The sequence below is a fragment of the Apiospora marii genome (genome assembly GCF_038362585.1).
Source record: "Apiospora marii strain CBS 49790 chromosome Unknown utg000005l_segment0_segment0, whole genome shotgun sequence".
Classification (NCBI taxonomy): domain Eukaryota; kingdom Fungi; phylum Ascomycota; class Sordariomycetes; order Amphisphaeriales; family Apiosporaceae; genus Apiospora; species Apiospora marii.
This window is the reverse complement of record NW_027117377.1, coordinates 3,797,016-3,810,119: the sequence shown is the minus strand read 5'-3', so window position 1 is coordinate 3,810,119 and position 13,104 is coordinate 3,797,016. Positions and strand designations below refer to the sequence as shown.

Sequence of the window (13,104 nt, the reverse complement as noted above, 5' to 3'; positions counted from 1 at the left end):
TATATCACTCAAGAGCCCAACTGCAGCATGCATACACAAGCACACATATACGAAATTATCTGGGATCTGAGGATGAGGAGAAGTCAGATAGGGTTCCATTGGCTGTCCCTCCTACATAAGAGGTGGAGCACATAAGACCTGTCGTCGAGAAACCATTGCGGCGAAACTCTGCATGGCTTGCATAGAGCACAGCAGCAGCAGCAGCAGCAGCAGCAGCATTATCTTTACAGCCGCCTCCTCAAACTGAAATCCATACAGCTACGTGGCGCTAGACTCGACATTCCGGTTCCGCATCCCTAAATATACTATCTAGGCAATAGCCTGCAGGACTGGGTTACAGAGCAGCTTCATGGATGGTTGCTCACTGCCACCTAGAGTGCGATATGAGAAGCATTATTATGCAGAGGAATCCGAAGCCAAGAATCCTGGCCGTGTCGATATTCTCATGGTGGGTTAATGACGCCAATTCTTGCCTCTCTCGCTCTTTCTCTCTCCAGTTCGCTCTCGCTCTTTCTATATCTCTCTCTCTCGTCTTTCGTCACCAGGCGCATCCCAGTCGAGCAACATGGAATACACGCAGCTGCATGGCGAATCGGAGGCTCTTGCATATTCATAACGCACCCTCTCCGCTCGTAGGGCCCTGGCTGCATATCCAGCTAGCAGCATCTAGACCATTGTCAGGGGCTGTCATTGTTCGCCGAAATTATCGGCTAGATGCACTGGCGCCTCTAATCATACTTTGCCCCAAAAGCTTGCCTGCTGAGTTACCAGGCACAGAGTTGGGATCGCTCCCGCCAATCGCTATGATGTGATCCAGGTACGGAAGGCTGTGTCACCCGATTCGGTAGACCTCCAAAAACCTGTATCGCCCAGGCCTCTGAACCGCCGGCTAAAACATTGCGCCAGTCGGGGTCGAGAGCCGTTACACGGGCCTAAGTAAGACAATAAACCTGAACTGCCCGTATCACGCAATTATATTGGCCGAAGCGTGTTGCATCCGTGCTGGATTGACTTATTTGCCTGCATAGGATACATATAGAAAGCTATAATACTACATACGTATAAACAGACAGGAGCCGAAATTCGCTAACTGTGAGATGGTGCAACTTGGTTCGCGAGGTTACTTTTAGCACTAAAGGTAAAAACAATGTGATAAGGAGCTGTCTTGCGCCATCTAACTCCATTTACTCGCCATTAGCAAAGTAAGGGATGAGAGGTGCAGACTTTGTAGCGAGTGTGATAAGAAAAGAAAGGTAGGATGATTGTTCGCTCGACAGGCGTATCTTGTTATTGCTGACAAACATTGGGGCTCAAACACGTCAGAATGTCAAGCGAACGTAATTGGGGATGTCAGGTAACCCGAAACGGAGATAATGTCGACCTTAAATACAGCAAAGATCGTGATAGGGTGGATTGGGCCGTACACCAGCCCATCATATACTGCTTGTCAGGTGCCATTGTGAAACGTCGAGGGACAGGCTCCATGATCATCAGGTCCCTATGGCCGGGCCTTTGCGAGGAAACCTTGGATGGATCTACGACCAGGCTTAGCTTGAGCCTAGCCGTGAGTGCTCGTGATCCTGAGCATGGGTTGTGGTCGTACTCGGGTTTTGCTCATGGTTTGTAACCGGCTGAGTCCGCTCCGCCGGTCGGGCTTGGTCATGACCTGGTTTCGATAAGTATTCGTCGGGGAAGCGAATGGTACGATTCGGCAAACCCGACGTGGCTGCCTGCCTATCGGCATCCTCGGGAATAATGCTACCACCGATTGAGAAAAGAGGTCGTGCAGATGTTGTCGACCTTGAAATGGCAGGCGAGGTCAATTCACGGGGACTTCTCTGTGTGTCTTTCGCGGCGCGGAAGGGGGGCAACAAGTGACTGACTCTCCCTCGGATACGGAAAGGAGTCTCACCTCCTCCGTCGTCGCTGGGCGACTTCAGGCTCCGAGAGATAGTCCGGGGAAGTTGCACCCCAAACTTTCCAAGGGGAATAGTCAGTCCATGGATAACCTGTGGAAGGCAAGTCAGCATAAAGGGCATTTCTGGCAGGGATGGAAACTTACAACACTGCATATCGTAACGAACCATACAACGACCTCCACCGTCTCTCCCAAAGTAGCCACATCTTCTCTCGGTTGCCCATTAACCTTGAGGCCGTCGAGAAACTGAAGTGTGATATACAAATAGAAGATTCCCGAAACCCCCACAGGACCAAAGAAGCCCATGAAAATAGCCTGGCGGATGTCTTCAATCTGGGGAATATATCTGTGCACAGCCATAATGACCGGCGGGCGTCTGAACAATAATATTAAGATACCAAGAGGGATGAGTCGATAAATCGGGATAACATCATTGTGGAGGAACTTGGACCAGGGGCAGACAGCACCGTACCACATGAAGATGGCGACATTCAGGAGCATATCAATCGTTGGTTGAAGCGTACTGTTGATCATTAGTCAGAGAACGAAATGTCACGCTCCGCACAAAGGGAAATGGCATACTGCAACTTGTCAGCACATCTATACAGCCCAATGTGTACAGAATGCAACTTACCTCATCAAGGGTTTCGAGTCGAAACCAGTCGTCCCACGTGAACGTGTTCCCAGCTATGAAGCAGGCAAGGACATCGTCGCTGCCGATCATGCCACACGTACCGGTGATGAACAGGGCCAGTGAAAGAGCGAATACTATAAAGCTCTCGCGATCCACCCATTTCTTCTCTTCGGCAAAGTGCAGCAGGTGCAGAAAGATCTTGCCAACTACGGCGCCGTAAACGACACTCAGCAGAATCGTATAGCCCCAGGTCTCCCCGAACCACAGACCCATAGCTTCCCTGGCTCCTCCACCAGCGGCATGGCTGCTGCCATCGCCCACATACTGGATTAAGTAAAGAGCGAAGAACAGGAACGGGTAACCAAGCCCGTCGTTGGCACCTGACTCTGCAATGATGATCTTCTGGAGCTCTTTCGGTACGTTGTTATCGGCGAATCTACCCTTGACAATCACGTTGGAAAGAACAGGATCTGTCGGCGTAACACATGCGGCTATAGCGAGGGCATGGAGATAGGGCAAGCGAGGAACCAGCCCCCAAATCAGAAGGCTGGTGACGAGCCACATTAGGGTCATGACAGGGCCAAGCAAAAGGCTGAGAGGCTTCCATTCCTTCCTGAGGTAACGGCTTGGGAGCTGAATGCCAGCCAGTACAAGCTGTACCCCAAGCACCAGCCGTGAGAAGTAGAGGGTGATGTCATTGAGGTTATCTTGATTGCCACGTGCGTAGTCCAGAGGCCGGATGAGGTTGGCTGCTGCCGGCGAAAAGGCAACACCTACCAGCAGCGATATCACTAAAACATATGATCAGTCTAGTAACAAGACGGATCTCGATTGGTCCAAATGCTTACGTGCTTCGGATAGATAAAAGTTCTCCTTCACAAGGTACGAGACCAGGCCGAACACGCTGATAAACCCACCGAGCAAAGCGGTCTATTTGATATCAGGTCAGAAGCCGAGAAACAGCATGCTTAGAGTATATGGCATACCAGAATATTGAAATCCGTGAGGTCCAGGCTAGGCATTGTGTCGAGGAATGAGGCCTCTAATGGTGGTGGTACTGTCACGTCACTCCGGAGTCGTCCTTACTGGTTCGTAAGGCAAGTAGGCAATGGTAGGCCGTGGGACTTTTAGCAACTGTTATTGAATCATTTGGGCTGGCTCGAACGGGAATAACACGAGCTCCTTGAAGAGCCACCTTGATGTCTTTTTTTAACCTGTAGAGAAGCGACGTCCCTTTGCTGTGTGCCCTTTGCTGTAACTGTGATGATGTGCCTCAGATGGTGTCCAACACAATTGCCGGTGTCCTGTTGTATAACGATGACGACCTACTGCTGCGTCTTGGTCGCAGCGTGAAAAGGACTTGGTTGGGCAGGATAGTTCGGCTGGAAAGGCGGCAGTCAGAAACGAGACGATCGCTACTTTCGTGTGACGTGAAAAGCAACGGGTTTCAATGATTTGAAGTTTGTCGCAGGGGAGGAAATTTATGTCTAAAGTAGGTACTGTCGGGGCAGACGGGCGGCGTTGTGACTTTTAGTTAGCGTCCACCTGGCGGATCCCGTTCCGAAGCATGTACGACGAATCATTCATCTCAACGGCTGATCAGACGGTGGTGTTGCACGAGCTCTCTGCTTATCGCAGGCACATGGAAATCAATAGGTATGGTGAGGGAGGTAGACTTCCACCAATGCTATGTAGCCACTTATCGTGTGCCAGAGTGATTGGACACCGCTACCTATCATTGATGTACTTTATATATGTGCACCTTCAATTTCCTCCAGGTAAGTGCGATCAAACTTACTTCCTCATGGCGCACATGCATTCCCCCGATTTTTCGATCTTTAGCGGTCAAATGGGTACGGGGCAGGGGCCGATTGCATCTCTGGGCCGATATGCTTTAGTGAGCGTAATGCAAGTCAAAGAGCATTGGTTCTCAGTCCTGTAAGAATGGGACCAATACAACCAATACAGATACAACACGGAAACCATCGTCATGCGACTGATTTCAAGCCCATTTGCTGTCTTTCGCTGCTCCTAGGCGTGGCATTGCATGCCTGAAAGGTCCAGAACCTGGAAGTGCGGGCGGTAGGATGCCCACCGTTCTGCTCAAGTGAAGAGAGGTATAGAATGACGCGGAACGGCCATAGTATGGACTTGCTCTCTTATCGATGATTCAACTGGGGTCAGTCCCCGAGTCAGCTTATGTCTCCCCGAGGTGAACTCACGCATCCGGCGTTACTTCTATAGGTGCTTGATGATGTAGCCAGTTGACAGGTTATATATAAATTATACTTGTTGGTATAAGTCATACCCCGCATTGTCGCAAGGGACTAAGATGCTCTACATGTAAGCTACATACTCCGTAGTATTTCCAATAACCATGTGTAACCCGACGTATTTATCAGCACTACATAAACACATCACAGCATGCGGCTGAACCGCGTCTTATCTGGCATTTCCAGCTTTACTCTTGGCGAGAAAGAAGGTTCTCATTTTTGTCTTCTTTCAGACCAACTGCTCCTCATCTAGGAAGTACCCCAAGCATAGGAAACCATGGACACGAATAGGTCGTCTGGTCCGATAACGGCAAGAGGAGATATCGCCCATGTTTCGTACGTTCCAGCGACATGCCTCTAATTCCATGATCCAGTTCGTGCTAGCTGACTCGCATAAAAGCTGTGAGAGATGCCGAAGAAGAAAAGTAAACCACACCACAGCTTCTTTCCAATTGTGAACCTTTGCATGTATCCAGCAAAACGCTAACGCAAGTCCCCGTAGATCAAATGCGACCGCCAGCATCCTTGCTCGGGCTGTACAAAGGCCGGCACGCAATGTGTCATCTCGGGCTCTGGAGAGAAACAGAGGTGTGTTAGGTCCCGGACCAGTCCTGGCATGTGGTGCTTACACGGCGTGCAGACCGGTTCCCAAGAGCTACGTTCAAGCGCTAGAACGACATGTTGCCTCTCTCGAGCTCTTCATCCAACAACTGGCTAAAGCGGATGGAGAAAGGAGGGAGCAGATGCTGTCGGGATATACGAAAAAGCAAGAAAATCAGGTGGACGTGAGTTCGCCTGCCTCGCCGTCCCCGGACGATACCGATGTCGTCTTAGCAAAGGCACGAGCTGGCCAGTTGAAAAAGACTCGCACCGGAAGTGCTTCTCTACAATACTTTGGCTCGACTGGATTATTCCACGCATATCCAGGGACCAGCGAGCTCCTCCCACATGCTCAGCATCTGAACCTCGACGAAGTGTTAGCTACTTCCTCGTCCAGTGAGTCAACGGGCATACCAGTGTCCACAATCGATTTTCACTTCTCTCCACATGATGAGACATGCCAGAGCTTGATGTCTACTTTCTTCAAGGAACAGTATCCTTACCACATGTGTGTCTACCGGGAGTTCTTCCTGCGCGATTATGACACAGGAGCAGGCCGTTATTACTCCGATGTGCTACTCTTCGCGATTTGCGCCATAGGCGCACTGGCAACAGGCGATGCGTCAATGTCGCGCATGTCGGAAGCTTTCTCTAGCCAGGCGGAGAGTATGGTCTATGCATCTCTTGATAAGCCAGACTTGACACTGCTTCAAGCGCTGATATTGCTGAGTTATCATGCAATCGGTCATGGTAAAGCCTCTAAGGGCTGGTTATTCTTGGGGATTGCACTCAGAATCACTCACGAAATGGGCTGTAGGTGGGTTTCAAATCATCTGTGGCCTGCTTGAGCTCTCTCGGCATGATGGAGAAGTTCTTGGGCCGTTATCGTTTGCTCAAGGCATCCGGCGAGTGTAGGCTTCTAGGGCGCATTACAAGCTCTGCAATACCCCTATGTCGTCACCAAGTAGAATCTGCTAACATGTAATTTCGAAGTGCACCTCGACCCAAATAATTGGTCGTCTGAGGAGCCATCTGAATCGCAGATCGACCGAGAGATCCTCCGGCGTGTATACTGGGCAGCTTTCAACTCGGATAAACAGATCAGCATGTACTTCGGTCGGCCTCCTGCCCTGTACCCACATGAATCTGACGTGCGCAATACCATACGAATACCCTACCCGGAGGATTGGCAGGGGCTTTTGGATATCTATATCGCCAAGGATGTTGCGGTCACGGCCTACGAGGATGGGATTGCACTCTCTGGGAGCTTTATCTATCGAGTAGAGCTCTACAAGATTATCCATACGATGATTACGGATCTGTTCGAGAACAGGAGGCACAATGCCGACAGTGCTGTGCTCGCTGCAACGGCCCAGCGAATTCACGTGCAACTCAATAAGTGGCTTGCCACCCTTCCAAGCAAGCTATATTGGAATCAATGGAGCAACGGACAGGTCCAGCCGTTCGTGCTTCATCTACAGTACGTAGAAACACCCATTCGTAATTATTCATGGAAGACTGACATTCTCAATATCAGCATGGTTTTCCATACGGCCATGATCATTCTCCACCGACCGCCCCGGCATCTTTATAACAGACCAGGCATCAGTAAAAGCGATGACGTAGACATATGCTACGAGTCGTTGCATGCCATCATCCGACTGCTTCGCAGTTATTCGCGCTATTACAAGTACTCGGCCTTGCCTCTAGATTTCGTCCACACTCTTTCGGTTGCCGCCGGCACGGTCCTAATGCGGATATCGTTGGAAGACTTGCCTCCAGATGACTCCAGCGTCGTGAAATCCATGGAGACCATACTGGATGCGATGGACAAGATCAAGCATACTTGGCCCTGCATAGTTGAAGTGAAAACGAGCGTTGTTCAGGCCATGAGTATTTCAGGGGCAGAAGAACACAGGTCAACGCAAGATCCTCTTCTGGACTTTGGTTTCCTTACGGACTTCGGATCTGCAAATGCGACAGGCCTGGACGACATCAACATGAATATTTCTGATGCCGAGTTGGGGATTCTTCTAACTGACGACTTCCTGATGGATCCTGTCTTTGGGCCAACGTTGGAAACGGAGGCACTGCATGAATGATGCTTCGGATATCGTTTCTGTATGTCGATCGCAATCCCTGAACTCTACCTCTGTATGTAGCCTCAGTGCCGTTACAACTGCTAACCTACGTACTCTTTCGGTGTAATACTAAAGCTCAGGCATCAATGAACGAAGAAATATGAGTGGTTCACTCCACTCCCTTGGACTATTTGGTTGAGCGCGGATTTTTATTTGAGAGGTATGATGTAGGATTGAACCGCGCAAAGACGTACGATGGCCTCTCCTCAGCCCCGACAAATGTGTGGGAATTTGATAGCGCATGATTTTAATAGATAAATGACGTATCAACTATGTCGTGGTCCTTGCAGTCCAATAGTAGCATGTGCCCAGGGGCATGTGCCATTACCGTCCCCTTTATGTTCGCCCTCATCACGGCCTCCTGAGGCGTCACCCCGCAAGCCCAGAAGACGGGAACTTCGTCGAGGTCGCCCGAGCCCTGCAGTTCACCCAGGGGTCTCCCGTCGGCGGTGACGGGCGCCTCGCCCCACTCAGGGGCGTCAATGTCCAATATCCCCAGACTGTGTGCCGCCTCCCAGCCCCATGCGACGGGCTCGCCGTGGGTCACACTGTAACCCCGCGTGATGTCCCGGACGCGCTGGACGTCGCGCAGTTTGTACGGCCGCATCGACACGACATAGGTGCTGCCCGTGAACACGCCCGCGGGACACAGCGGCAGCCGCGTCCGGTACATGGGGACGTTTCGGCCCAGGACCGTGTGCCGCGGGGCCAGGCCCGCGAGGCCGAGCGCGCTTTCAAAGCTGTACGAGCACCCGATCAGGAAGGCCACGTGGTCATCGTCGTCCCACTCGTCCTCGATATCCAGGGCCCCGGCCCGGACGAGCTCCGAGTCGCGGTACACCATGTAACGTGGTATGTCGTGGCGGAGGTCGACGCAGTCGCCGCCGCCGTCTTCGTCTTTGTCGCACAACACATCCCGCGCACCAGCCAGGCACGACTTGACGGAATCGTATCGCCCCGGGGCGGTGGACTCGGCGATCAAGGGGCACGGCACCGGGTTCCGGGCACAAAGGAGACGGAAGTCGGCCGCGTAGCGCGATGGTAGCACGATGAGGTTTGCTTGCAGGTAGCTGGGGGCGAGGCCCGATGTTGGCGCGGTCAAGGTCTTGGCCCTGGCGGCTTTGCGGACTTGCAGGCCGGAAGAGAGGACCGGGGCTATGGGTAAGCCGGGCTCCTCTTCCTCCTTGGGCAGCACATTGTACAACGATGGGTCTCTCAGTGCCGGTTCTGTAACCATTGCTGCGGGTGCTAGCTAAAATGGCAAGACTACGTCCTGACTGAGAAACGAGGGTCTGGTGAAGCAGGATATCTCATAATGCGAGTCTCTTCCAGAGTTATGACCGACACCTCTGTTCGTTATTCAAGGAGCTTCAGAGAAAGGCGGCTTCGATAGTAGCGGGTGCTGATAAGGGGCTGGGCCGCAGACGGACTTCCATCTCCGCAAGACCCCAACTCCTTCAGATAAACACTTATCCAGCGCACATCCTCGAGCCGATCCCTCCTATTCATGAACAGCCATTGACAATGCCAATGATGAAGCCTATCTATCGGATTTGAATATCGCTGCTTACGTAAACGATGGCGCTCTGTACGTTTACTAACCGTACCAAGATTGCGGAATTCAGTTCCGTTGGTCTCCGTTTTTGTGGATGAGAATGGGGGTTTAGTTACTTGGTATACAAGCCACGAACTGGGTTGGCAATGCATACATACAAATACTCGAGATCTTACTGCTGTTTCGAATTTCCTGTCGAAGGGGCGTCGGCGATCAGACTTAACATGAACCCGAGCAACCTCCAATGATTAGAAAAAGGAAAAAAAGAAAAAAAAAAGGGGGGGGAGAGGGAGAGAGGGAGAGAGAAAAGAGGCCTAGACCCGGAGGCTATCCATTGCGTATTGCACTTACTCACCTAATAATGCCCAATGCTTACCAACAGCCTGTTCTGGAGCGGCTGGTGCAAACTGGTAGAAACTGGATCCCTTACGCGAGAATGGGGGGCAAGCAAGCCCCCGATTAGCGCACCTACTAGTTGGGTGTCGTTGGCGCAAGAAAGCAGCGGTGCCAACTTCTTTGTCTCTGCCTCTATCTAATAAGTATCGAGCTCGGTCTTGAAGCTCTTCGGCGTTTGGAAAATAGTAGCGCTATCGGGAAATCACACACAGCAGGACAAAATGGTACGATATCATAATACCGGATTTATGGACAGTGCTTTTTCCAAGCAAGTTAGGTAACGTGTTTGATAAAATGGGGTTGAACCACCCGGCCGAGCGAGTCAACATATCCTCGCTTCGGTACAGACGGAGCTGAAAATGAAACACACACACTCGCTTCAAGTAGCATCCAGCACTTTATGTCCGACTGGGCGCCTTATTGGTGCGGTCAGGTATACAGTTTTACCCCTGTAAGTTTGTTAATTCACGGGCACCGTTTCGGACTTTGGACGATTTTCGACAGGCTTTACGAATATAGACGATACATCGATAAATCGAGGGTATACGGAAGAGTTCAGAAGTACTTCGGCCGCATAAATTATACTCACAGGGTCTGCGCAAACATCTGATGAATTAACAAACAAACAGGGGTAAGACTGTAGGTCCTGAAATCCAGCCGCGAAACAGATTCGGTGCTCTATAGGGAGTGGGGAGTAGTTGCATTTCATAACTTTACAAAGCCACGACGTGACACATCCGTCGGAATCATGAGCTGTGAAGTAGGCACGGCTTTTGAAATCATGGTGTTACAAGCCCAGACAGCCGGGACCAATCGGTACTTGCGCGCGATGTGGTCTGCACTCTAGATCTTGGGACAAATACTGTATTGCATACCGTCCATTATATCTATCGTTGATGTCAGATAGCATACTCAGAGTCGTGGCTCAGGCCGGCGCCAAGACTATTCATCCCACCAAACAGAGGGGAATATAGATGACATGCACGTCATGATGCCATCTCAGCGATGACGCGGGATTTGTGCCGGCAGCATGACTACCTATGCTACAGAGGAAAAACAAAATTCTTTGCCGTGCCATCATGAGCGGAACCATACGGCCGAGCCGCGCCCAAAGGGCCAACGATCTGGTAGCAGCAATTGCCAGCTAATCGTCATCCTAAGCGACGAGCTCTTATTGGCATTCCACTGCTGGGTTTGGCGATTCTTTTCCTCGGGAACGCGCCGGGCCCCCTTTTGGGATCGTGGCTATCGACGGATTGGGCGACGCTACTCGAGAGGGCTAAATTCTCGAAGTCTCGTGGACATTCTAGTCAGGCCGCTCCGGGTGGATACGCTGACGAGTCACGCCGCAGGAAAGTGAAGCCCGGCGGCCAAGGAATGAGCATTTAGGGCACCTTACTCGAGCGGTCTTGTCCTTCTAGAAGACCAGTCGGGATGAGGACCCCCAGCTTCAGTCTGCGGGCTATGGCAGCGTTGCCGTAGTATCCGCATGAGAAGAACCAAATTGACCACCAGTGCCATGTCGTCCCGGCTGCCTAAGAGAGGGCGAGGTCATGCTTTCTTTACGGGCCTTGGTCACTGGTTCATGCCTGAAAAAGAAAACTTGGATTATGGGGGAGGGAAAACACGAGATGTGTCGACTGAGAAAAAGGACGAACTGCCAGAAAGTTTGTTCGGGGTCAATGTCGGTTGGGTCCATCCCGGTACACCGTTAGATGATGGGGCTCAAGGATCGGGGACCACGTTGAAAGATACATTGGCGCATGAGACGAAGATAAGTAAATAAACTCCAGCGTCCCCTACAGAAGAAAAGAGCGTTGTCGCCGTTGCATCAGGGGGTCTTTGGACAGCAATGCGAGAGCAACGAGCCCTGTAAAGTGCCGCCTCATCGGACCATTTCAGAACTGACTGTAGGCAGAGCACCGAGAGTGGCAACGGCGGCTGAGCTCAACTGCAAAGAGAAAGAAAAATCTAGCCCCGGCGTGCTGCAGTAATTTGTGGCTGCGGCCGCTTGCTGACAGCCTAGCGAGGACAACATCAAGACGGTCCAGACTGCACCGCTCATTGATTCACCAATGGCATTCTTGACCCTGCATGAAATAGAGCATGAAATATGAATCCAGTGCCATGGAGCTCTTAGCGAAGCGAGCCAGCCGCATCCCGCTCTCAAAAAAGGTCCGAAGGTTGGGTATGTCGTTAGGCTCATCAGGGACAATGTGTCCTGTTGCAGGAAGAGGCGATTAAAAGAAACACCCCGAGTGGTACTTATCGTGATCTGTCTGGTGCTTTGTGCTAGAACCGAACGTTGGTGCCGCCGCCCAATCCTGCCAGCAGACAGACTGGCTAACTGGCGGCGTCCTAACACGGACCTGCTGGAAATATCAATAGAATGGGGTGATAATGCCTGGCTGGCCCCATGGTAGCATGTAGCGCAGCAAATCCAAGGCATTTCCGGATCGCATGGCAGGCTAGTGGCTGACCCCTAGCGACCAGAATAGGTCTGCTAGGACGGTCGGCCATGCTCAGAAGCCAGTCAACCAAGGCCGATGCAACACTGGAGTACTCTGAGGGATGTAGACTGTGGGCATCGCCCACGAACTTGCACCAAGAGAAACGTGGTTGATAAACAGCAGCGCCAGACCGACAGCAACAGCGAGAGATGCGCATCTACATACATGAGGGCCTAGGCATTCCCCGAACACAAGACCAAGGATGAATAGGAGGCTCAATGACATTGACGACTTTGTTAAATCCAGATCCGCAGGCGCGTATGTACATGCAGATACATGCCTAGGCCCTGCCCAGTGCCCAGATAGGTGCTACACTACCACCTCTTGCTGCATGGGTGGTTACATGCACATACATGAGTGAAGTACATGGTAGCAGATACCTGGCGTGATTAGTGGATGGGGAAAGGATTAGCGACGGGCCTGATCGCGAGTAACCCCAAACCAAAAGTGCAAGCGGGTATTGCAAGTACCTGGCAGAAGTCGGTAGTAGAGGATGAGGCTGTTCTTGTTTTCGCATCTACTGGGATCTAGAGAAGGACAGGTAACCCTCGCCTGGGCTCAATTACCATTGACCGGTATGCGAATTTTGTTTTCTTGATTTTAGCTGCCCTGTAGTCTCGTCTGCCCAACCGTCGGCCTGTATGTACTTTATGCACGCATTTGCCTTCCCATCCCACACGACTCAGTTTCCGTCCTGACCAGAAAAAAAAGTGGCCTCCCTTGTGTAACGTACAGACTTGTAGCACTGATTTCTTTTCCGGGGGCTGCCTGCCAAAGAAAGATCAGAAGCCTGGCTACGTCATTCGGAAACGAACCTGAACCACGAAACGACCACAACACACACTGCTGCACACACTCACACACGCACACCTACGCTCAACTCAACATACGCACCACCACCACTACCACCACCACTCGTCCATTCGCTTTCTACGTCGACGCAACCGACTCTCACGCCGCCATCTCCCATCATATCCAGGGCCTAATTTGCGAAATCGCCCACAATCCACTTAAACTCCTCTTCGAATATTGCCATTCGACATCACCGCCAAATACTGGCCATGATTACGGCATAGG

General features: G+C 51.5%; 3 protein-coding genes across 3 annotated transcripts; 1 reads left to right on the top strand and 2 right to left on the bottom strand.

Moving 5' to 3' along the window:
- Positions 1-1,547: 1,547 nt before the first annotated feature.
- Positions 1,548-3,574, bottom strand: PG985_009083 (cation/H+ exchanger; the record flags this gene model as incomplete). The annotated part of the gene is made up of 6 exons (XM_066828851.1): positions 1,548-2,009; positions 2,063-2,441; positions 2,484-2,499; positions 2,549-3,343; positions 3,401-3,482; positions 3,539-3,574. 6 exons carry the CDS (start codon positions 3,572-3,574, stop codon positions 1,548-1,550), a joined length of 1,770 nt encoding a protein of 589 aa, XP_066683763.1.
- Positions 3,575-5,102: 1,528 nt separating this feature from the next.
- PG985_009082 (fungal-specific transcription factor domain-containing protein) lies at positions 5,103-7,527 on the top strand (the record flags this gene model as incomplete). Its single annotated transcript, XM_066828850.1, has 3 exons — positions 5,103-5,161; positions 5,466-6,238; positions 6,419-7,527. The coding sequence occupies 3 exons, from the start codon at positions 5,103-5,105 to the stop codon at positions 7,525-7,527; spliced, it is 1,941 nt and encodes a 646-aa protein (XP_066683762.1).
- A 286-nt stretch (positions 7,528-7,813) lies between these two features.
- On the bottom strand, positions 7,814-8,803 carry PG985_009081 (uncharacterized protein; the record flags this gene model as incomplete). The annotated part of the gene is made up of 1 exon (XM_066828849.1): positions 7,814-8,803. The coding sequence occupies one exon, from the start codon at positions 8,801-8,803 to the stop codon at positions 7,814-7,816; it is 990 nt and encodes a 329-aa protein (XP_066683761.1).
- Positions 8,804-13,104: the final 4,301 nt, after the last annotated feature.